This window comes from Telopea speciosissima, chromosome 5 (assembly GCF_018873765.1).
Source record: "Telopea speciosissima isolate NSW1024214 ecotype Mountain lineage chromosome 5, Tspe_v1, whole genome shotgun sequence".
Lineage (NCBI taxonomy): Eukaryota > Viridiplantae > Streptophyta > Magnoliopsida > Proteales > Proteaceae > Telopea > Telopea speciosissima.
This window is the reverse complement of record NC_057920.1, coordinates 1,582,783-1,608,322: the sequence shown is the minus strand read 5'-3', so window position 1 is coordinate 1,608,322 and position 25,540 is coordinate 1,582,783. Positions and strand designations below refer to the sequence as shown.

Below are 25,540 nucleotides of genomic sequence, written 5' to 3'. Positions count from 1 at the left end.
AAAGAAATCGCCGAGAAAATTTCATTTAAATTTGTACGACCAGTAGGCCCAGTACTGTACAGCAGGATCGCATTTGCTTTTCAATAATTTCAATTTCCATTTAAGCGTTGCAAGAATACAAATTTACAAACTCCTCTTTTCCTACCACCCTCCTTCATTCCTTCTCTCACCTTCCTTTCTTTCTCCCTGTCTTCTTCTCCTTTCTGACTCTGCAGACGAAGACTCTGCAGAGTAAGAGAGCGGAGAAGAGAGAAAGACAGGGAAGCCCTAAAATACGCTCCTTAGTCCTCCTTCTATGGAGGATTATCCTCGTGCTTTCCACAGAAACCAAGCCTCTGCTACCATATCGAAGAAAATATCCCCTGGAAATGGCTTCACTCCCAAAACTGTTTATGAAGACGTTTTTGGTGGTCCCCCAAAGTTTGGAGTACAGACCTTTTCGTCTAGGATTGAAGATTACACTGAGATATTTGGTAGCTTTCGCTCCTCACGTGGTTCCTCCATTCCAGTTCTAGATCTCCCCGTTCCAGACTCAGGCGATGTTTCTGTTGATTTCCGCGACTTCAAGTTTGATTACTCGGAAATTTTTGACGGTTTGAATGGTATTGATTTCTTCGATTCTCACGAGCAGCTGTTTGACGACTCTAAAGGAGGAGAGAGCTCCTCTGAGGAAGCCTGGTATGTATTTCCACTCAACTCTCACTTGTTACTGCGGATTCTTCTTCTTCTTTTTTCCCAAATAACAATAACAAGAAGAATCTTCGTGCGCAACACTGCTTGACATTGTTTTCTGTTCTCTGTTACTTCGTTTATGGCGTTCTTGTTGTTGTTGTTGTTGTTTATCAACTTTCAATTTCAACCTACAATCTTTATAATTTAGTACCTCGATACTCTGACCGGTTTCAGTGGAAGCTTGTGGAACAATGGCAAACCATCTGACCACTTTGACAATGAAACTAACCTACAGGCCTAATCAATGTTAACTTTCCTGTACCAAGGTCTGGGTGATACTACTTCGTAGGTATTACTCATTGTCCCAATTCCTAAACTAGATTATGTTACCTTGCCTATGAAACAATAATATTTGGTGAAGTATCTTTTGTGAAGTTATAGTAGTCTTTTGTTAACACTCTCTGACAGTTTTTTTGAAGCGTAAGGGCTTGAGAAGTACCTTTTATTTTTCAAATCACGGGATAACCCAATGCATCCCAATGCCAATCGATTCTGTTTTGCTATACAGTTGATGACCCTAGGCAGCCTCACAATTTCTAAAAGACTGAAATTACCTGTGCCAATTTGAGAACTTGAGGTCAAAGAGTTCTGTGAAGGCAGCCTTACAATTTCTAAAAGACTGAATTTACCTGTGCCAATTTGAGAACTTGAGGTCAAAGAGTTCTGTGAAGGCAGCCTCACAATTTCTAAAAGACTGAAATTACGTGTGCCATTTTGAGAACTTGAGGTCAAAGAGTTCTGTGCTCTGAAGTGTTAGCTGAGCAAGAGAGTTCCAAGCTCTGTGCATATCAGTCACAAAACTGGAGGCTAAGTCCCAATTGGACCCTCCCCCCAAAAAAAAAATAAAATAAAAAAAAATAAAAAAAAATTAAAGGCTCTCTCATACACAAACTACCAAGATTTGTTGTGCACGATAGATGCTCAATCTTAGAAGTATAACATCCCACTGCTCTGCCATCTGGATAATGGATTTATTTGTTTATATTGAAAATGTTATTAGCCCTGTTGTAAACCATAGACTTCTCAAAGCTGAAGCAATTGGCAAATGTGAAATTTGATTATACCAATTGTAGGCCACATAGTATGGACCAATTAATTGAAAGAAAGTTTAATTTCAGTGAAAGCAATGCAACAGAAAGTCCATAGTAATGCCATAATTCTCAACATAGAGCATGCAGAAGAAAATCATCAGTACCAACTGAACATGCCGTTGATAAGCCATTCATCATTGGCATATTAAGAGCTAGGGAAACTGCTCGACGGGCTGCCAGCTGTGCCTCAGAAAGTTGTGAACCTAAGTTGCTAACCATTCCCATGTTCGTGTTGGCCTGGCGCTTTCTTATAATGGCCCACCTCTGTGATATCAGAAAGTTCGGAATCAGAATTAGGAGAATAATTTGACTTGTCATTAATGACGGAAATCCACTTTATTTACAATGATTACAACCGCAAGAGCAAAATAGTAAAGAGGGAAAATAAACAAAATCCTAAACATAAAGAGAAAATATTCCAATCCTACGGTTCTCAACACTCCCCCTCAAGTTGGTGCGAAAATATCAAACATGCCCAACTTGGAGACTAGTGGATGGAACATCTTACAATTTAGGCCCTTGGTGAAAACATCAGCTAACTGATTATATGAACTAACAAAAGGGATGCAGATCAGTCCTTCTTCAAGCTTCTCTTTAATAAAGTGTTTATCGATCTCAACGTGTTTGGTGCGATTGTGCTGGACGGGATTATGGGCGATACGATGGCTGCCTTGTTATCACAGTAAAGGCGTATAGGATCTTCAGTAACAACTCCCAAATCGCCCAAAATCCCTTTAAGCTACATCAATTCGCAGATGCCCTGAGCCATGGCACGAAACTCAGCTTCTGCACTGGAGCGAGAGACAACTGATTGTTTCTTACTCCGCCATGTGACAAGATTGCCACCAATAAAAGAGCAATATCCAGAAGTAGATCACTTGTCATCAACAGAACCTGCCTAATTAGCATCAGTAAATATCTCAAGCCTTAGGTGTCCATTACTAGAGAAAAGGAGACCCTTCCTAGGGGCAGATTTCAAATATCGCAATATGTGATTGACTGCTTCAAGATGAGATGTCCTGGGGTCACGAAGGAAACGATTGAAAATTTCCACAACATAAGCAATGTCCGGTCTAGTATGGGACAAATAGATCCCCGACCCACAACTCTCTGGTATTGTTCTTTATCTACTGGATAACCCATACCACTACACAGCTGATGATTTACCTCAATAGGGGAGTTTGCAGGTTTACACACTAACATGCCAGTGTCTTGGAGAAGGTCTAAGACATACTTTCGCTGGGAAATAAAGATGCCCGTAGTAGATCTTGCTACTTCAATCCCAAGGAAATATTGAAGGGGATCCAAATCCTTGGTTTCAAATTCTCTTGCAAGCAAGGACTTCCAATGGGAGATTTCATCATCGCTATTCCCTGTAATCACTATGTCATCGACATACACAATTAGGGCAGTAATTGTGGTCCCATCCTTCTTCACAAATAAAGTATGACCGGCCTGACTTTGACGATATCCGAACTTTTGCATTGCTTTCAGAAATCGACCAAACCATGCTCTGGGAGATTATTTAAGACCATATAAGGATTTTTTCAACTTACAGACTTGACCAGTAGCAAAAGGGAATGAGAATCCTGGAGGTAGATCCATATAAACCTCTTCTTCAAGATTACCATTCAAGAAGGCATTCTTGACGTCCAATTGTTGGAGATTCCAACCCTAGTTGGCAGCATACGATAGTAATGCCCTAACTGTGTTCATATTTGCTACAGGGGCGAAAGTCTCTTGATAATCAATCTCATAGGTTTGTGTGAAACCCTTTGCAACCAGATGTGCTTTGTATCTCTCAACAGTACCATCAACTTTCTGCTTTACTATGAAAACCCACTTGCAGCCTACTAACTTTTTCCCTGTAGGGCGAGGATTGACTTCTCAGGTACCATTTTTATCCATGGCTTGCATTTCTTCGACCATGGCAGCCTTCCACTTGGGATTTTTTATGGCTTCCTTCCAATCCTGTGGAATAGACATAAAAGACAGAGAAGAAACAAATGCCTGATAGGAGGGGGATAAATAATTATATGAAACAAAATGATTAATAGGATGTTGGGTACACGAACAAACTCCCTTCCTATGGGCAATGGGATGGTCATCAAGGGCAACAATAGGAGCAGAATCAATAATAGGAGTAGTCGGAGAAATGTTACCTGATGGAGAGGGTGGATCTAGTGGAGACGCCACAATGGGTAGTGGTTGCGGATCAGCCATGGTATCCTTTAGCCTGGATTTGTTCCGAGTGTTGGTGATCTCGTCTGGGACAGGGACAGAAGGTGTCTCCCCCTTGAGTAGAAACAGGAGGAAAAGGAATAGGAAAACTACCAACAATAAGCATAGTTCTAGAACTCGCGAGATCTCGCCGAGTTTCTCGGTTTTTGGAAAAGCCGAGACGAGACTGCCTACGAGTCTCAAAAGTGCAATATCTCGGTGAGATTTCAGATCTCGGTTGGATCTCGGTTTGACCCATTATTTTAACCCACCTACCACTTAAATACCTTACCTAATTGGACAAAACTCGACATATCTCGGCGAGATCTTGGATCTCGGGTCCAGATCTCGGGTTGACCCAAAGTTGAGGCTTCGAGTTGACAAAAAATAAATGCATCAACTCGGCGAGATCTCGACTCGTCTCGGTTTTTCCAAGAGTTGAGTTGATACCGAGACCCGAGTTTTAGTACCTTGACAATAATTGTAGGTAGGGACAACTCTTCTTCCTCAAGACTCTCCCCTTGAAGAGGTGTCGTGTAATACGGTTCGGATTCATGGAAAGTAACATCAAGGGTAATATTGAGGCGGCAGGGAGGGGGATGATAACATTTATACCCCTTTTGAGAGGCCGAGTACCCCCACAAAAATGCACCGTATAGCACGAGGATCCAATTTGGATCTGGAGGGAGACGAGTTATGGGCAAAACAAACACACCCAAATATTTTGGGGGATAGAAAGGAAGCAATGGTTGGATCTGGGAGGAAGGAAATGGGGGTCTTAAAATTAAGAACATTAGAGGGAACCCGATTAATAAGGTAAGCAACTGTAAGGACAACATCACCCCAATAAGTTTTAGGAACCCTAGTAGTGAACATTAAAGCCCGGGTAACATCTAAAAGATGCCAATTTTTCCTCTCAGGGATGCCATTTTGTTTAGGGGTTCTTACACGAAGTTTGAGAGAGAATCCCATGGGAAAGAAGGTATTGTTGAAAGGCACCCTCAAGATATTTAGTTCCATTATCACTTCGAAGAACCCTAACGGTGGCATTAAATTGGGTACGAAGCATGGCATGAAAAGATTGGAAATAATCAATAACATCAAATTTATTGTGCAAAAGATATACCCAGGTGAGATACGTGCAATTATCAATGAATGTAACAAGCCAACGAAATCCATTACGATCAACGGTTCTGGAGGGACCCCACACATCAAAATGAATAATAGAAAAAGGAATTGCACTTTTAACATCACTAATAGGGTAAGAATCTCTAGTGTGCTTTGCAAATTCACACACATCACAATGAAGCTATTCCAAACCAAAAATTTTAACCAAGTCTGGAAATAAAGAATGCAAAATATGAAAACCAGGATGTCCTAAGTGACGGTTCCAATGTTGAAGCTTGGTCAAGGCACTATCAGAACGAAGGGTGTGAGCAGAATAGGGAAGAGGTGCTGATGGAGGAGAATCCAAGTAGTAGAGACCATCATGGACCCGACCATACCCAATCGTTGCGTCCGTCACCTGATCCTCAAACACACAGTGAGTAGAAAAGAAGTTAATAGAACAATTCAACTCAATAGTAAGGCGATCAATAGATAATAAATTCGCACATAACTTCGGAACATGTAAAACAGAAGAAAGGAAAGATGAGGAGAACATGAAACAAAACCTTTACCAGAAATAGAGGACATATACCCATCGGCAACGCATACCTTATCCCGCCCAGAGCTAGGGGTGTAGGTACGGAATACCTCAGAATTACTAGTCATATGGTTGGTAGCACCAGAGTCAATTAACCACAAAGGACTCAAGGAAGAAATAAGGAAATTATCTGACTGAGCAAGATTGGATGCAGAGGAAGAGGTAGAAGTAGAAGTTAATTGTGTCGCCCATTTTTGGATAGCAGCCATCTGATCAGGAGAGAAAGGTGCCACAGTAGAAGTGGGAGGTGCAGTTTCAGATGCCTCAGTAAGGTGTGCCTAGGAACGATTGCCGACTGGCTTAGGATTACGCCCATTTTTGGGGCGCCCATGTAACTTCCAACAGGTTTCCTGTGTGTGACGAGGGTGACCACAATAATCACACATCATGGGTGCTCGTGTAGTAGTGGAAGACTTGGAGATGTCCGTAGGTGCCGGAGTAGTTGAGGGTCGGGAAGTAAGCAGGGCAGATCGTACAGTAGCTACTGTAGGCATCATAACAGTCCGACGGTGCTCCTCAGATTGAACCAAATTATATGTCTGAAGGAGAATAGGAAACGTGTCACGTCCCAAAATTTGCACCCTAACTTGGTCATACTCAGGATTGAGACCAGTCAAAAAATCGTATACACGCTTCATTTCCCTTCCTTTTGAAAGGTGCCAACATCATTAGGACACACCATAGGAACTGGATGGTAGAAGTCTAACTGTTGCCAGAGGGTAGTCAGGGCAGAGTAGTATGCCGTGAAAGAGAGCTCCTTTTAAGTAGTATTACGAACTTGACGTCGTATCTCATAAATTTGGGCATAGTTTCCTGCGTGGGAGTAGGTTTGGCGAACAACATCCCATAGTTTCTTGGCCGAATTAAGTAAAACAAAGCTGGGACTAATAGAGGATTCCATTGAATTCAGCAGGAAGCCAGGAACGACATTACCAGTGCATCATTGGACAGCCAAGTAGTAGCAGCTATAGGATCAACTGGTTTGGGAGTGTCTCCTGTGAGAAGGCTAGATTTGTTGTGTCCTCGAAGTGTGAGAAGACATGCTCGGGACCAAGTGAGATAGTTCTGACCATTTAGTTAATAGCTCCAGGTTGGAGAGTGTGATGCCCAATGGTGCCAGATCAACCAATAATTTGCCCTGCAGAAATCCCAGAAGTAACGGTACTGGTATTCTCATCACCCATGGGAACCACAGAGAAGAGAACTCAGAAGCAGCGCAAGGAGAAGGCCGCAACACCACCGCGGAGAGGTGCGGTGATCGACGGATCACGGCGATGGCAGTGCCGGCTAGAGGAGGTCCGACGGATTTGGCGCGGCGACGGGATGTCACGGCGAGTAGCAACATCGGCCAAAGAAGAGGCCAGCGGATGTGGTGCAACGACGGGGTCGGGGCAAGAGGCAGCGCTGGCAAGAGAAGGATCGGTGGATGTGGTGCTGCAACGAAGGTCGCGGCAAAGGCAACGCCGGCAAGAGGAGGGCCAGGCGGAAAAGGCGCAGCAACCGGAGGTCGCGGCGAGGCAGCGCCGACAAGAGGAGGGCCAGGCGGGATGGCACGGCGACGATTAGTTGTGGCGAGGCAGCACCGGCAATAGAGGGGCCGGCGGGTTCGGAGCGGCGACGGAGAGGTTGCGGTGGGCAGAGGAGGTGGCTGCAGAGAGGATGCCAGTAGGGAGAGGGCCGGCGGACAAAGGCAGCAGCAGCAGCGGAATTGAGAGTGCTGGGAGGAGGCGCGGCAGAAACAGGAATCAAGTGTGCATGGTACGAGATCCGTCTACCATGCTAGACGAGGCGGCGGTGGAGAGAAGACGATGCAAAAACCAAGAAAAAATCTTCCTAGGGTTTTGCGCTCTGATACCAAGTTCGGAATCAGAATTAGGAGAATGATTTGACTTGTCATTAATGATAGAGGTCCACTTTATTTATAATGATTACAACCCCAAGGGCAAAATAGTAAAGAGGGAAAAATAAACAAAACCCTAAACATAAAGAGAAAATATTCCAATCCTACGGTTCTCAACATAGAACAATGTCATTACAATTAGCAGAAAGAAAAACAAACATTAAGCAGAACTGTATTCAGAAAAATATTTAGAACTTGGAATCGTAGTCCAGATCGGTCATGGGTGATATCAATCTAGATCACTCTGAATCAGACAATCCAGACCAAGGATTGGCCAACCCAGACAGATTATTTATTTATTTATATATATATGTATATATTATGGACCACAATCCTGCACTGTCCCAGATCGGATCGTCCTAGTCTACTATTGATCAGGCTGAACCCAGACTATGCAAAACTGACTTTTAAAACCCTGGTTCATAAAGTTAAAAATGTTTTCCTGTTCAGTTAGCACCAAACTAGCATATAACTGTGATTTAAATTTCACTTGGGCCTCTATTTTCAGAAACAATTATGCCATGTACCTTCACAGCATGAACAAACCAGAATCATCTGGTCACTTAAAACTGTAAAGAGGTTAATTGCTACATGTTTCGGTTAATAAGAATCTAAATTCGAATTGGCATCAAAGTATCAAAATTCGAACAAAGCCCAACCATACATCCATTATCTTTTAAAAGTTTCTCTCCAAAATCAGAAAGGGACCTCTTCTGAGGTCACAAAGGCTTTCCACCCACCTGTTAGTGTTGATCCTGCCTGTGAACTGCACCAAGATTGATCCTTTGAACAGAAGGTCAATAAGCCACTTCACCAACTCAGGATCATATTTTGAAACTGGTTTTCGATCTTTTGAGTTGCTTACCTTTTCCCCTCTCACATTTCATTGTCAATGATATCCCTTATCTCCTGAGGTGGAATCAGCCCTTCAGTCCGGATTGCATCCTTATTTGGGTGCTCAGAGTTCAGCTGGCAGTTGAATTTGTTCTTCCCATAGTAGTTATCCTTTATGACTTTTTTGAACTTTTCCTCTGGCTAGGGCAAGCAATCATCCAAAACAGTGAAACGAACCTGCAGTGATGAGAATCCACTTTTAATTACTACCTCGCACAGTATAATTCCAGTAGTGCAAATAAAAAAATGCAATTGAGGTCAGCAAGAAGTAATAAAGCAAATTATATAAATAAAAATTAACTAAAAGATAAATAATGTAGAGCTAGGTCTCTAGTAGGGAACTATCAACCCTGTCCACAATAGGATCGTCCAACACTGATAAAAGTACAATGTATCACTAGTTCCCAGAAATTGAAATGAGAGAAAAACCTAGACAGTAGGTAAACAGCAAAGGTAATGTGGTTATTCACAATGTCTAGCAGTGTCTTAAGATGATGCCAGCCACCATAGAATCAAACAACTTCAGTTCCAGGAAATAAATGGGCTGGAATGGTTGACTTGATCTGGAATTTCAAGTCTCTGTAGAAAATCTCCAGAACCAGGGAGCCGCTAGGAAGAAAAGTATGATCGATAGGTCTCCTCCTCAACTGGGCTTGATGGACTGCTATTCAAACATGAACAGAAACTTGATAGTGTCTACAGCACCTTTGAGTGTTTAATACTTGCTTCATATTTGCAGACTCAACAAAATAGGAAGTAGATATCACTGGAGGGTGTTAAAGTATGTACCACAGGGGTACATTAGTCATGTGGTCATGTGTGTGTACATAACCACGATAAGGGGAGTGTTCCTATCGAGGTCTCGGCGAGTTTTAGAACTATGGGAATGGTTCCTCTGTAGGGTTTTTAGATGGTCCAACCCATTAATGCATGTGGATTTTCCCTCCTCTTTTTCTCCTTTAATTATTCATTTTTCCTTTGATCAGAATATTGCATAAACAGATTCTGTTTGGGCTTGGATCATGCTGAACAGTGCAACCTTAATGGACTGGAAAAAAATACTTAAACCAATTTTCTATATTTCAAACTTTTAGTTTGTTTAAGGTTATAGATTGGAAAATGAAATAGACTGGAACTCCTAGTTAGGGTTCTTCCCAGTAAGACCCACGATGGATGCTACTTTCTTACTTAGGAGGTTCATGGAAAGATGTAGAGAGGGCAAGAGGGATCTCCATTGGTCTTTATTGACCTAGAAAAAGCATACGACAGAGTCCCTAGAGATTTAATATGGCATATATTGGAGAAGAGAAGCGTTTCATCTGATGTTTTAATAGATGAGAAGCAATATTTTCATACTCTAATGTTATGGTTTTTTGGTGGGATCCAATGGTCTAAACCACATTTTACTAATTGTGTAACAGGTGTATGTAATAGATTTTTCGTTTGCCAAAATGCATCTTTAATAAGCAAAGAATAAATGCTTTGTCAAGTTTATAGGCTTGTAGATTTTGGCATTCATCTTTTTGCAATTGGCTAACTGGCCTTCTTATTGTGGAGACTAGTCCTCATATTGCCCTCTTTAATATGTTGAGATGAGGAAATGTCTTGGAATTCATTCTAGCGTGTTTCAGATGTGTTATTGGGTGTAATTAAAAGATATACTCCTTGCTTGGGGGACTATTGGGAACTCTATGGAAGATTACTCCTTGCTACTATGTACATTTGCCGAAAATCTACTGCTACAGACCCAAAAATGCACTGTTTGGTTTACTGTCTTAATATATCTTTCCACATGGTTCAAAAAATTTATGATATCAATAGGAAAGAACAACTACATAGTTGTGATTTGATCTAGAGAGAGACTTATTTGATCAGTCATTGTGTTATTTTCTTTGTTGCATGTGTAGGACCCCGGATGGGAGAGGTTCTCCTTCAGAAGGCTCCAGTGTTGATACTTTGGCTTGTTCTGAAAATAACCGGTTTATGTCAGATGGATTAGCTGATCATAAATTTGATGGTGTGAAGCAATTCAATGTTTCAAATCATGAAACTGTGCAAAGAAGTGAAGAAGATGGGACAAATGGTACAACATACACTGCCCAACATCAAACTGTTCGAGGGGCTGTGTTTGTTGTTGATGGAAGTACTCCTCCACAAAAGACTGAAGTTGTCAATACGTCACCCCGGGGAGTTAATGATGTTGGTGGCAATATGGATTTCAATGGAGGCACAGTGGAAGAAAAAAATTTCAAGAAAACCATGTCACTCCCTCCCATTTACTGTTCCATCACAAGGTCTTCTGGAAGTGATTTCAAACCTTCAAATCATGAGACTGTGCAAAGAACTGAAGAAGATGGAACAAATGGTACAACACACACTGCCCAACACCAAGCTTTTCTAGGGGTGATGTTTGTGGCTGATGGAAGCACTCCTCCACAAAAGACTGAAGTTGTCAATACGTCACCCCGGGGAGTTAATGATGTTGGTGGCAATATTGATTCCAATGGAGGCACAGTGGAAGAAAAAAATTTCAAGAAAACCATGTCACTCCCTCCCATGTACAATTCCATCACAAGGTCTTCTAGAAATGATTTCATGCTTCAAAACAGATCTCATGGGAATGGTTCTAATTCTAGTAATATATTTCTAACTGTATCTGAAGTAAGTCTTCAGACACAGCCCTCTCAAGTGCCTCCACCAATGAGACCGCCACCAAAATTATCAATCAAACAGGGAAATTCTAAGATAGCTTCTGAAAAGTATGGTCTGGAGGGTGCTACAGGTGACAATTCACCACCTTTCTTTGATGTGGAGGTAGATGCAAGTTCATCTGCTGCAGCATCAGCAGCTGCTATGAAAGAAGCAATGGAGAAAGCCCAAGCGAGAATAAAAAGTGCAAAAGAATCAATGGAAAGAAAAAGGGATGGCCTTCAAAGCCGGTTGAAGTTGGGATTGAAGGATGATTTGAGTAGTAGGGCCAGAAAAGAGGATATTAAAGCTACTCATGAAGCCTTCAGATTTAGTGGAGAAGAATCTCAGGAGACATCTGAAAGAGAGAAAGTTGGAACGAAAGGGTTTGGAAGGCAGGAAGGGCAACATGATATTAGTACAGCTCAGGTAGCTCCAGATTTTGAAGGGAAAGAAAAGAGTCTAAATGTTGGTAAAGAATTTGTAGAACCGAAGGTTATGAAGGAACCTATAACTGCCCAGGAATTTCATATTCAGAAAGAAGCAGTAGAGTGGAAGGTAGAGAAACAATTCTATGAACTTGCGAAAACAGGTAAGTTGAAAGCAGCTCCTGAAGTCCTTGAGCAGGCCAAAATTGAGAAAAAATTAATTTCACCAACAATAACCCAGAAACATGAAGAAAGTGAGAAGGTAGCAGCAAAACAAGTATTTGAAGAGGGAGAAGAAAATGTTAAGATATCAAAAGCATCTAAAGGGGCTTGTGAACAGGAGAACATTAGGATATTAGAAGCAACTAAAGAGGCACATGAACTGGAAAAACAGCAGAAGAAACTGAAGGTGGCACAAGAGACAAGTGAGAGTGAAGAAAATGAGAAGAAACTAAAATTGGCACCAGAGATTTCCAAGTATGAAGAAGAAGAGAAGAAATTACAAGTGGCTCATGCGTTGGAAGGACATGGAAAGCAGCTAGAAGAGGCTCATGAACAGAAAGAAAATGAAAAGAAACTAGAAGAGGCTCGTGAATGGGAAGAAACTGAGAAGAGACAAAGAGAGGCCTCTTGGAGGGAAGTAAGTGAGAAAAAATTAAAAGATGCTGATGAACAGGAAGAAAATGGGAATAAGCTAAAAGAGTCTTGCAATATAGAAGAAAATGAGAAGAGATTGAAAGATTCTTCTGAGCAGGAAGAAAGTGAGAAGAAACTAAAAGAGGCTTGTGATGAGAGAAGACTACAAGAAATTCACGAGAAGGAAGAAGATGACAAGAGGCAAAAAGAGGTTTGTGAGGGTGAAGAAAATGAGAAACGACTGAAAGAGGCTTGTGAAAAGGAAGAGAACGAGAAGAGAATACAAGAGGCTCATGAGTGTGAGGAAAATGAAAAGAGACTAAAACAAGCCTTTGAACAGGAAGAAAATGAGAGGAGACTAAAAGAGGCTCAAAACATAGAGGAAAATGAAAAGAGACTAAAACAAGCCTTTGAGCGGGAAGAAAATGAGAGGAGACTAAAAGAAGTTCATCAGCAGAAAGAAAGTGAAAATAGACTAAAAGAGGTCTGTAAGATGGAAGCAAATGAGATGCAGCAAAAATTGGTTTTTGAGCTTGTAGAAAATCAGGGAGAGAGAAAGGCTAATGAGGAGGAAAAATATGAAAATAGACAAAAACAGGCTTATGAAGGGGAAGAAAATGAGAATAAAGTAAAAGCAGATCAAGCGGCTCATGATCTCAAAGTTGACAAGATTCTTATGACGGCTAGTAGGTCACGCGAGCCTGTTAACAGTAATAATTCTGAAGCAAGTCAAGAAAGCCTCGAACATGAAGAAAGCAATGGGAAACTGAATCTGGCTCGGGAAGCAACTGAGCATGAAGGGAGTGGTAGGATGACTGAAGCAGCTAAAGATGTCTGTGAATCTCAAGGGAGTGGGAAGGAATTGGAAATAGCCAAAGCAAGAAATGGAGACGATGAAAGTGGGAGATCTAAACCTGCCAATGTGTCTCAATGTGCCCCTGAACAAGATAGGTGTGAACAGATCAAAGTATCCATGGAATGCCTCTCATTAGATGAACTAGAGAATAAATTAGGAGAACCTGAAAATGCAATTGATCTGGAGCAAAATGAAAAGAACAAGAGAACATTGCCAGAGGCTTGTGACCAGGAAAGCCTTGGTAAGTCTCAAGTTGCCTTTGATCAGGAAAGTTACAAGAAGAAGAATGAAGCAGCTCAAGGGGTGAAAAACTGGGTTGAAAATGAGAAGAAAACTGGATTGACTCATCCTGTTATGTTATTCGAAGAGAAGGGGAACATGTTGAAGGTAGCTCAGCAGGTTAGCAAGAGCCAAAATACAGAAAGAAAAGAGAGGAATTACCATGAAACATGTAACAATGTAGAGAGAGAAAAAGAAGTAAGGTTGCAAAGAGAAAGAGAACTGGAAGCGGAGCATCTGAGAAAAATAAAAGAAGAGAAAGAGAGGGAAAGGGAAAGGGAAAGAGAAAAAGATAGAATGGCTGTTGAAAGAGCAACCCGTGAAGCTCGTGAAAGGGCATTTGTTGAAGCCCGTGAAAGGGCAGAAAGAGTTGCTGTGGAGAGAGCAACTGCTGAAGCACGTCAAAGAGCAATGGCAGAGGCCCGAGAAAAACTAGAGAAGGCCTCTACAGAGGCTAGGGAGAAATCATTGGCTGAGAAAGCTTTTATGGAAGCTAGACTGAGGGCAGAGCGTGCTGCGGTGGAAAGAGCAATCGCAGAGGTTCGGGAGCGTGCAGCAGAAAAAGCAGCTTTGGAGGCAAGAGGATGGGTAGAAAGATCTGTAGCTGACAAATTCCCCACGACAAATTCTAGAGACAGTGGAATGAGGCGGAGCTCTTCTTTCTATGTAAGCATAATGAGTTTTAATTGTACAATATTTTCTCTTTTGTTCTTCTATGAAGTGTATTTTCTATGCCCGCATGTTAACTAAATTGTGAATGGCAGGAATTGCGAGAGACACAACTTAAAAGCTCAGGCTCTGACAGTAGTTTAAGACCTACAAAATCTTCAGTTCATGGTGGTATGTGATTCTCAAAGTGCTACTTTTTCTACAGTTGTTTACCTACAGTTGTTTACCTTCATTTATTACATTTATTCTAAGCAATATTTCTTTTTCATCATGAAGCCTCCTATACTTCTGTTAAGTTTCAAGGAACAGAAGGTGAATCAGCTCAGAGGTGTAAAGCTAGGTTAGAGAGGCATCAGCGAACTGTTGAACGTTCGGTAAGTGTTCTTTAGGAGAATAAATTGAGATTGAGTTTTTTGATCTAAAATAAATATAAACTTGTATTTTTTCCTGTTTCAATTTCAGGCAAAAGCTCTTGCAGAGAAGAACATGCGTGATCTTCTTGCACAGAGAGAACAAGCAGAGAGAAATGTGAGTATATTGCTTCTTAGAATTGAAAATTTTCTACTTCTTGCTTAGCTTCCATTGTCCAAGATTGATAATGATTAACTAGCTTTTTGTTGCTCTTTGAATGCCTTGCCTTGTATTATGATTGCAGAGACTAGCAGAAACTTTGGATGCTGAGGTCAGAAGGTGGTCTAGTGGGAAAGAAGGGAATTTGCGTGCATTACTTTCAACACTACAATATGTAAGCACCATTTACATCTCTTTCTTTTTATTTCTATAGTAAGGGATTAGGTGGACTGCTACCGTATGTGGCATATGGCATCTTTGGTAGCACCCAATATACATGAGAGCCTACTCTTCCGCTACTCATATCAAGTTTCAATTCAAAAGAACTTTTTGGCAAAAGTAAGTTCTTCCCTTGGCAATTTTGACCTAAAAGGTGAAATTTGGACCGCTGAAAATACATGGGGAAGAGTCATATCCATGGTAGGCTGTGGGATCGAGATTGGCCTCCAGCTGAACATAGCTTAATTGGGCCAGTATCTTGCTTAGCTTATTTGGAATGTGCTTTAGTTTATTGCTTCTATTGTAATTCTATCTGGTTGAAATTTGATGAATCCATTCAAATACGCCATATTAGAAATTTAATTCTGCCAATGTTTTCCTTGGGATAGGGATTGTAATGGGGTAGGTATCGTCAATTCCATGAATATTTCATATCTGCTCCCAACCTACTCTATAGTCATTAGACATGCATGGAGTTCCCTAATTTTACAAGGAAACCAAGGTGGGTACCTGTGAAGTGGGTGCTCTGGGTTTTCCAATACCATACCTGAGCCTGACTCTTTACTGGTAAGTGATGTAGCTGTTGGAATAGGCTGCTTACACGATTGGGGTAAGCAGTCCTAGTTTGATTAGGATTAGTGCTACTAGTCCTAGCTGATTAGGATTAGTCCTAGTCAGATTAGATTCTTTTCTTTTATTTTATTTTTATTGTTTTACACTCAGCCGAGTCCTATTCTGGCATTCCTAGTTGTATTAGGAATTCCTAGTAGGACAAGGACTGAGGTGTTATTATTCCTATTTGTACTTTGATCAGATGTACTTCAAGTTAATATAAATAAAGGGGTTTGGGTGATCGATTCTAATCACTCAAGCATTCATTCCAAGGCTGTTAACATGGTATCAGAGCAGAATCTGATCTAAGAACAGCTTTCTCGATTTCTGGTTCTCTCCTGATTTTTCTCTGTTTTTTTTTTTTTTTTTTTCTTTCATCCGATCTTCTTCACTTTTTTTGGTTTCTTCTTCTGAATTAGGGCAGATCTAATGAGGTGATCTGTTGTTTAGATGCTGCCCTAATTAATCACCTCATCCCTTGATGCTTTAAGAAGCCTTTTTTGGATCGATAGCTGCTGCACCTTCCTCTGCGATTTTGTTTGGAGTTCTCCCCACCTGCAGATCAGTCTCCTCTATCAATTTGACACTGGTTTGATTATTGGGATCCATTCCTGCAGTTTCTATTGGACAGCTGCTATCACATCTACTTCATCAACAATCAGTACCATCAATGCAGATTTTTTCTCAGCCTTTGAAGACCTTATATCTGCGGATTTTTTTCTCAGCACTTGAAGACCCCTAAAACCAGATCGATTACCTTTCTTAGGGTTTTTTTTTTCTTAAACCCTGCTTCTCGGTTTTGGTTTAAGGGCAGTTGGTTGCTGTATTCCAGCCTTTGTTTTTGTTACCACAGGGCAGCTCCGAGTTTTTCTGCCTGGCTGAATCATGGGTGACTCAGAGATGACTACTGCTACTTCTGGAGGAGATCAAACTAGGTCTGATTTTCTCCCTTATGCTGCTGCCATCAAGCTTGATGGTACAAACTATTTAATTTGGGCCAGATCATTATCCCTAACAGTGGCTGGAAGGGGACTCACTGGCCATCTTACTGGCACCACCAAACATAGTTGTCACGGCGATCCAAGTCGGTGGAGGGGTGTCACGTCGATATATCGACATGTCGCCCGCCATGGCGAGCATGTCGACCATGTTTTATTTTTTATTTTCTCTATTTTTAATGTCATTTAGTATGATATAATATATATCCTATAACATCAAAATCAACATGAAAGTGTACTACTCCAATATACTATGGTTTAATTCATGAAAGTGTAATATCCATTAGTGTATATGAAAGTATGAAAACATAGATTAGTGACTGTGCAAGCCTGCAACTGCAAGGCAAGAAGAATGACAAAAAAAAACAAAAACCAGAGAGAACTACTTGCTGTAAATCTGTAATAAATCCCTGCCCCCACCTTCTGTCTCTCGATTCTTTCCTTGTCTCTGTGTGTGTGTAATTGTATATGTGTGGCTGTGTGCAGGGCAAGAAGAAGGGAAAAAAAACACCTTCTCTGTCTATGTGCAAGCCTGCAACTGCAAGGCAAGAAGAAGAAACAAAACCGAGAGGTCCATGATTGTGTGCAAGCCTGCAACTGCAAGGCAAGAAGAAGAAAAAATGAAAAAAAAAAAAAACCAGCGACTGTAAGCAAGCCTGCAACTGCAAGGTAAGAAGAAGTTAAGAAGACGAAGAAGTGAGAAGAAGAAGAAGAACTGACGGAGAGAGTTGCCAGAACTGAAGAAGACGAAGAAGTGAGAAGAAGAACTGAAGAAGAAGAAGAACTGAAGACGAAGAAGAAGAAGAAGAAGAGTCGCCGGAGGACGGAGGAGATTGGAGAAGAAGAAGAAGAACCAAATAAATAAAAAAAAAAAAATTACTTACCTGGAGGTTGCCTGAGGGGTTTGAACTTGCCGAGAGTTGCAGCTTCAGTTCTTCTTCTTCTTCTTCTCACTTCTTCGTCTTCTTGACTCCGTCAGTCTCAGTCTCAGTCTCTGTGTCTCTGTCTCACGAAGTCTCTCCTCTGTCTCGACAAATCACTTTGTGATTTCTAAAATCTCCCACATTCCAATTCCAATTAGGGATTTAGGGTATAGTAGTAAAGTGTACTGTTTAATGTTTAATGGTTTTAATTTTGTATGTTAATGTGACCAATACAAATCAAGGAAAAAGCATTTAAGCTTTTAAATGGTTTAAAAAAAAAAATATTAAAACCTAAGTTTTTTACACAAATATCGACCGATATGCCCATATATCGTGGTATGGCGTCCATGGCGCCATATCGGGCAATATTGGCGCCGCCATGGATGCCGTATCGGGCAATATTTATACATAAGCCATGTCGGAGCTCGATATGCCATCTTCTCCAACGCCAGGACGCCATGGCGACGCTATGACAACTATGCCACCAAACAACCTACTGAAGAAGGGGCTGCTCGTACTAAATGGGCTGCCAATGATGCAATGGTAATGTCCTTTATTCTCAACTCTATGACCACTGACCTCTCTAGTCAGTATCTTCTCCTTGACACTGCTACACAGATATGGACAGCTGTCAAGGGCACTTATGGTCGTTCAGGTAGTGGTGCTCAGGTTTATGAAATCAGGAAGACACTCCAAACCACTATCCAGAAGGAGATGACTGTCACCAAATACTATGCTGCCCTCAAGTGTTTATGGCAGCAATTGGATCACTATGCTCAGTTCCAGCCTACTACTACTACTGATATTACTGCCTACCATACCTATGTAGACCAATTCCGTGTCTATGATTTTTTGGCTGGCCTCAATGATGACTATGACCCTATTCGGGTGCAAGTCCTTGGACGGGTTCCTTTCCCTACACTAGAGGAGACTTTTTCTTATGTTCACAGTGAGGAGACACGAAGGGCTGCCATGATGATTACTCCCAAAGTTGAGAGATCAGCCTTACAGACTACTGGTTCCACTCCTGTTGCTTCTGCTGACAGTGTTGCTACTTCTACTACCAAAGAGCCTGTTAAGTGTGAGCATTGTCACAAACCATGTCACACTAAGGCTCAGTGTTGGAAATTACATGGAAAGCCAACTGATTTTGAGACCAAACGTGGTCGTGCTAAGTCTAAAAACAAAACCAATCATACTGAAAGTGTAGCTCCAACTTCCACTGCTGACATTGGTTTCTCCTAGGAAGAACTCCAGGCTTTGCGTCGTATGTTGAACACATCAACTGCCTCTACTACGTCTGCTGCCAATTCAGGTTCCTTCTTTGCCCGTATAGGTATTTCTTTTGCTGGCCATTGTGCATCAGTAGTACCCACTCCATGGATTATAGACTCCGGTGCTACTGATCACATGACAGGTTCTTCTAGCCTTTTTAATACATATTCTCCTGCCTCTGGTAAGGATAAAGTCAAAATTGCTGATGGTTCCCTCTCCTCCATCTCAGGGAAAGGATCCATTGGTTGTTCTCCTTTCCTTACACTGTCATCTGTGTTGCATATTCCCAAATTTACAACTAACCTTCTTTCCATTAGCAGTATTACTAAATCCCTGAATTGTAAAGTGACCTTTTTTCCCACTCACTGTGTTTTTCAGGAACTGGACTCGGGGAAGACGATTGGATCGGGTAAAGTGCATGGCGGATTGTACCTGCTTGATGGCGATCCTCCTCAGGCTTTACCTTCGGCATCTTTCTCTTCTGATTTACATAAATGGCACTCTAGACTAGGCCATCCCCCTTTAGGTACTTTATCAAATTTATTTCCAGCATTAGTTAAAGACTGTAATAAGGAAGAATTTTTTTGTGAGCCTTGTGTCTTGGCTAAACAGACACGTTCAACTTATCCTATTTCTAATAAAAGATCCTCTTCCTTATTTCATATTGTTCATACTGATGTGTGGGGGCCTAGTAGGAAAGCTTCCCTGACTGGCTATCGGTGGTATGTCACTTTCATTGACTGCTATTCTAGGTTCACCTGGGTATACCTTATGCACACAAAAAGTGAAGTTTTTTTATGTTTTCAACACTTTCATCACATGATTAAGACCCAGTTTAATGCCACTCTTCAAATTTTGAGGAGTGACAATGGGAAAGAGTATATGGAAGGTTAGTTCCACAAATACCTTGCTGCACATGGAATCCTCCATTAGACCAGCTGTGTCGACACTCCAGCCCAAAATGGTGTGGCTGAGAGAAAAAACCGCCACCTCTTGGAGGTGGCTAGGGCCCTTATGTTTGCTCGAAATGTCCCTTCCCTTTATTGGGGGGATGCTGTCCTTACTGCAGCCTATTTAATTAATAGGCTGCCCAGTCGGGTTCTTATTTCAAATGCCCTTATTGAGCTATTACTTGGCTCTCTTTCCTTTATAGTCCCACCTAAGGTGTTTGGCTGCGTTTGTTATGCTAGGGATACTAGGTCCCCTGGTAAACTTGACCCACGTAGCCTCCGCTGCATTTTCTTGGATTACTCTGCTACCTAAAAGGGGTACAAATGCTACTACCCTCCATTCTGTAGGACTTTTGTCAGCATGGATGTTGTCTTTCATGAAAATGTTCCATATTTTGTGTCCCCATCTCTTTAGGGGGAGAGTGTTAGTGAAGATGTGCTGACTATTGACTCTCCACCTCCACTTCAGTCTGTTTATCATGAGTTTGAACCAGTTCGGCCTGCCCCTAGTACTCCCCTTGAGTCAGGGGGAGAGGTTCCTATACAGGGGGAGACCATTTCTATTCAGGGGAGCAATCTACCCTGGTCCAAACTCCTATCCAGAGGACTATTAGTGAATTTCAGAGGAGGATTGATGCCAGTAATGTGAAGACCTATGCAAGGAAATATAAGCAGGTTCAATCAACTGTTGCTCCAGTACCCATCCAATTGCCGGACCCAGATCCAGAACCTGCCTCTCCACCTGGTAATGATCCTGACTTATCTATTTCTCTTCGCAAAAGTGTCAGAACTTGCACTCAGCATCCCATATCTCATGTTGTTTCTTATGATTCCCTTTCCCCATCATTTTGTGCCTTTGTTTCCTCTCTTTCTTCTGTTTGTATTCCTAACAATTGGTAGGAAGCTTTATCAGACGGAAAGTGGAAGGCAGCTATGATGGAAGAAATGGATGCCTTGAAGAAAAATAACACATGGGAGCTTGTGGTTCTTCCACCTGGGAAGAAAACCGTTGGATGTAAATGGGTGTTTGTGGTGAAACAGAAGGTGGATGGCACTGTGGATAGGTATAAGGCACGACTCGTGGCCAAGGGGTTCACTCAGACATACGGCATTGATTACAAGGAAACTTTTGCTCCTGTTGCAAAGTTAAATACTGTTCGTGTGTTATTATCTTGTGCAGTCATCCTTGGATGGGATTTGCAGCAGCTAGATGTAAAAAATGCCTTCCTAAATGGAACACTGGATGAGGAGGTGTATATGGACATTCCACCAGGGTTCTCTTGTGACAAAAACCAAGGAAAAGTATGTAGACTGAAGCGTGCACTTTATGGGCTGAAGCAGTCACCTCGAGCATGGTTTGGCCGGTTCCACAAGGCCATGATTTCTGTGGGCTATAAGCAGAGTATTGCTGATCACATACTCTTTATAAAGAGGGTTGGTGAAAAACTCACTGTTCTTATAGTCTACGTTGATGAGATCAGACGGTTGAAGACCTTCCTTGGACAAGAATTTGAGATTATAGATCTAGGGAAGCTACGATACTTTCTTGGGATTGAAGTAGCCAGATCTTCTAAAGGAATTTTTCTCTCCCAAAGGAAGTATGTCCTAGACTTATTGACTGAGACCGGGTTGCTAAGCTGTCATCCTGCAGATACTCCTATGGACCCTACTGTTCGACTCAAGGAGAAAGAGGGTGAGCTTGTTGATAAAGGCCGGTACCAAAGACTTGTAGGGAAGCTGATTTATACTTCACACACGCGTCCTGACATTGCTGTCGCCGTGAGTACTGTGAGCCAGTTTATGCATGATCCCTACTCTTCTCATATGGAGGCTGTTCTTTGTATCTTGCACTATTTGAAGTCAGCTCCTGGAAATGGAATTCTTTTGTCTACGCATGGTCATCTACGGATAGAAGCATACACTGATGCTGATTGGGCTGGTTCTGCAGATCGGAAGTCTATTTCTGGGTATTGCTCCTTTGTAGGTGGAAATCTTGTCACATGGCGTAGCAAGAAGCAAAATGTGGTTGCTCGTTCTAGTGCCGAAGCTGAGTTTCGAGCTATGGCACAAGGTATTTGTGAGTTACTATGGCTTAAAGGTTTGCTGCAAGATCTTGGTGTTCCTATTCGTCTTCCTATGATGCTGTACTGCGACAACAAGGCTGCTATCAGCATAGCACACAACCCAGTACAGCATGATCGTACCAAGCATGTTGAGGTAGATAGGCATTTCATCAAAGAGAAGTTAGAAGCTAGGCTGATTTGTATTCCCTTTGTGACATCTGCGGGTCTACTTGCTGATATCTTCACCAAGGGATTGTCTGGAAAATTGTTCCATCCCAATCTAGTCAAGTTGGGCATGATCGACATCTTTGCTCCAACTTGAGAGGGAGTGTTGGAATAGGCTGCTTACACGATTGTGGTAAGCAGTCCTAGTTTGATTAGGATTAGTGCTACTAGTCCTAGCTGATTAGGATTAGTCCTAGTCATGTTAGGAGTAGTGCTAGTCAGATTAGATTCTTTTCTTTTATTTTATTTTTATTGTTTTACACTCAGCCGAGTCCTATTCTGGCATTCCTAGTTGTATTAGGAATTCCTAGTAGGACTAGGACTGAGGTGTTATTATTCCTATTTGTACAATAAAGGGGCTTGGGTGATCGATTCTAATCACTCAAGCATTCATTCCAAGGCCGTTAACAGTAGCATACCTGAACCATTAGGGGCAAAGTGTGGAACGTACCCACGTTAGTCAGCCCCATTGCCATCCCTACTTGGAGACAAGTTTCATTATCTAATCATGAGTCATGATCAATTTATTTGACCTTCTTGACCCGGTGTGAGCTTGTCTAAGACAAGCTTGTGGTTTGCTAACAGCTTGACTAGGCATTCTGGATCATTAACTTTTGATTGGTTACCTTATAGCTCATTCATTGGTCCAATCTTGGGGCTGCAAACATTCTTGTTGTGGCTTAACCTTTTTTGTGTGGCCTTGATTCATGAGTATATGGGTGGTTCGTCTGCATTTATATCACATTCATGATTCGTCCTTAGGTGTAGATTACCAACTCACTATTTCAAACTATGAACCTAAAGTTAACCTCTTACAACTTTGGGTACATTTGTCATAATCTCGTGGGTTTTACAACTCTTTTATTGACCATGAACTGCATCTCCCATTCCACACTTGACATCCAAAAAGCACGAGGAATTGTCTTACAAGTTGTTGTTGATTTCATCAACTGGAATATACTTTGGCATCATATTTTTTAGAAAGGAAAAAATTAATAATGAGTAAGGGTGAAAGATTAAAAAGCTTCCACGTTCATATTAAGGCTGCGTTTGGTATGCATTCTAGGTTGATTATGCATTCCAATAATGCATACAAAGCATAGATATTTATAGTTTTTAAATATGAAATATATGTGCCTGCAAAATGTTGTGATTCTCTTGATTATCATTCTGACCATGCTTGTCAAGGCGTCACCAAGGCGCTGCCTAGGCATCCAGGCTCTTTCTTGGGTCCAAGGTGACAGCACGCCTTGTTGACATTTTACGTGTTTACGTTGATTTGTATTTATTGCTTTTTTTTTTTAATGAATATGCTAATATTAGGTCTTATACTTTGTTTATTATGTCTTGCTCATATTAGGTTATTACTAGCATAATTATATCATATGGCGTTGATATAACTTTTATGTTGCGTACAAGCATAATTATATAAAATTATTATTGCTATATTACATATAGCCTTATACTGAATGCCTAGGGCACCTAGGCACCTCTTCAACGCTTTGGGTCGCCTAGTTGCCTTGACAACCTATGATTCTAACACTGTCAAGGTCAAGTAACTCCTATTAGCTTTTTATGTCCTAATCATGATATTTCTTCTTTTACTGGAAATATACATCACTTCTTTTCTTATTTTGGGACGAGACTGGAAATATGTAGCTGTTACATCTTTGTCTTCTGCATCTTTAGTTGTTCTTTGTGTTAAAATTTTCCTACATTTAGTGATGATAATATTGTTACTCAAGGACCACCACCAGTGGATGTTATGACTAGGTTTTATTTTTCTTGGGCAGATCCTTGGGCCTGATAGTGGTTGGCAGCCAATTCCCTTAACAGAAGTTATAACAGCTGTTGCTGTAAAGAAAGCATATAGAAAAGCCACCCTTTGTGTTCATCCCGATAAGCTGCAGCAAAGGGGTGCAAGCATTCAACAGAAGTACATATGTGAGAAAGTTTTCGATCTTCTGAAGGTATGTTCCTGGCTTTTTTTTTCTTTCACCACCACTAGTAAATGATCTATTTGGCATTAAATTCGTGAGGATGTCATAATGCCCGAGCATCCTAATTGGCTTTGATATATCAAGAATTTGAGCCAACTTCTCTCTTTTCTAAATGGTGTTAAAACTTTTTACTTACAGCATATCCCAAGGCCTTAAAGAGGTCTAAATTAGAAAATATCAACATTAGAAAGGCAAACTTCCCTCCCCCGTAATTTATTTTTCTGTTCCCTAGGTTTGGGTGGCATGCTTAATGCTTCTTATTTTGGCAAATGGTGTGGATAGGGTTCGGAACAGAGTTTCCGCTAGCAAGGCTGTATTAGCTAACAATAACATCCTCTTCGAGCCATGTAGAGAAACTAAAGAAAGGCCAAAAAACTAGTCACTTTGAAATTTGTCAAATGAGATGCATGAGCCCTCATTGGGCCCTCTACCTAAGCTACAACATTTAGTATAGTAAGACATTTTTAAATCTTCAGTTGACCTGTCTACAGAAGATTGTAGCCAGAAACAAATGCATCCAGGAGAACTCAGGTGAGTAGAATGTGGGATAGGAGGATTCACTCGGTGAGCCATAAGGTTAGGACATTGATTGATTCTTCATGTTCTTAGATTCCACCTCCTCTTTTGATCATACAATGTTTTTAAGAAAGCCCATGATTCAAAATACCATTTGCCAAATGAATTTCCACTTTCCTATTTCTTTTTCATTTTTTTTTGGGGGGGGGGGGCATTTAGTGTTTTAAAGGATCATCAACTTCTTGAATAAAAAAAGGACTATTGGACCAGGTTTGACAATGAGTCTTTTTTTCTTGATCCGCCCTATAAAATTATGATTCTGTATGGATTGTTAAATTTACTGAATGGGTGGACCGTCAATCTTTTTCCTTGATCAATCCAATCCCTGGTCAGCATGAGATATTCTAAGCCAATATAAGGTGATGTCTAAGGTAAGATTTGTCACTTACTTTTTGTTTTTTTTTTTTTGGGGGTGGGGGGGTGGTGGGGGAGGAGTATGCTATGAGTAATATGGCTTTGAGTGTCTGCTTCAAGGTGGTCTTGCTGTTCCTAAGTCTTATTTAAAATGGTTTAAACTAAATGATTCCCTCCAGGAAGAGGCTGAGAGTCATAGGCCTCATGGCTCCATGTTTTGTTTCATTTTTATCCTGAATGATACTAAGCTCTGACTAGATATTAGATCCTGCTATATTCTGTTATTAGATATTAGATCCTCCTATATATTATGTTCATTGTTAGCTGTAGAATGATGATGAAATGATGAAGTATAAAGATGCCTTTGATTGCTCATATATGTTTTCTGTCTGACCATTATTTGTTCATGAAATCCTCAGGAGGCTTGGAACAAATTCAACTCAGAGGAGAGATAAATTTTTCCTTTTACGTCTTCTGTTGAAGCATGCACAATCTGAAATCATGTGCAGTTTGTAATTTTGTACCGAGCAAAATATATCTCCATGGAAGGAAAGATGTCTTAAATATTTGTAAGCATTCTTTCAACCACTTGCAAACGTAATTGAACTCCGAACCTGGCATTGTACATGCATTAAGGAACGTGAAAAAATACCGTACCACATTACAATTGAAATGCT

General features: G+C 41.1%; 1 protein-coding gene across 3 annotated transcripts; it reads left to right on the top strand.

Annotated features, from left to right (window-relative positions):
* The first annotated feature begins 142 nt into the window (after nucleotides 1-142).
* On the top strand, nucleotides 143-25,540 carry LOC122662473 (auxilin-like protein 1). Of its 3 annotated transcripts, XM_043858108.1 has the most exons (9): nucleotides 144-678; nucleotides 10,450-10,625; nucleotides 10,908-14,095; nucleotides 14,194-14,269; nucleotides 14,375-14,472; nucleotides 14,561-14,626; nucleotides 14,754-14,843; nucleotides 23,727-23,903; nucleotides 25,283-25,540. In XM_043858108.1, the coding sequence occupies exons 1-9, from the start codon at nucleotides 296-298 to the stop codon at nucleotides 25,316-25,318; spliced, it is 4,290 nt and encodes a 1,429-aa protein (XP_043714043.1). In that variant the 5' UTR covers nucleotides 144-295; the 3' UTR covers nucleotides 25,319-25,540. The 3 variants fall into 3 exon arrangements, with proteins under 3 accessions (XP_043714042.1, XP_043714043.1, XP_043714041.1); XM_043858107.1 differs by having other exon boundaries at nucleotides 143-678; nucleotides 10,450-14,095; nucleotides 14,194-14,266; XM_043858106.1 differs by having other exon boundaries at nucleotides 10,450-14,095.

Excerpts from the sequence above, each read along its gene's own strand:
- LOC122662473 (XM_043858106.1), top strand. The coding sequence starts at position 296 with ATGGAGGATTATCCTCGTGCTTTCCACAGAAACCAAGCCTCTGCTACC. Across the intron at positions 14,270-14,374 it reads AAAATCTTCAGTTCATGGTG|CCTCCTATACTTCTGTTAAG; the intron begins GTATGTGATTCT and ends TTCATCATGAAG. Across the intron at positions 23,904-25,282 it reads AAGTTTTCGATCTTCTGAAG|GAGGCTTGGAACAAATTCAA; the intron begins GTATGTTCCTGG and ends TGAAATCCTCAG.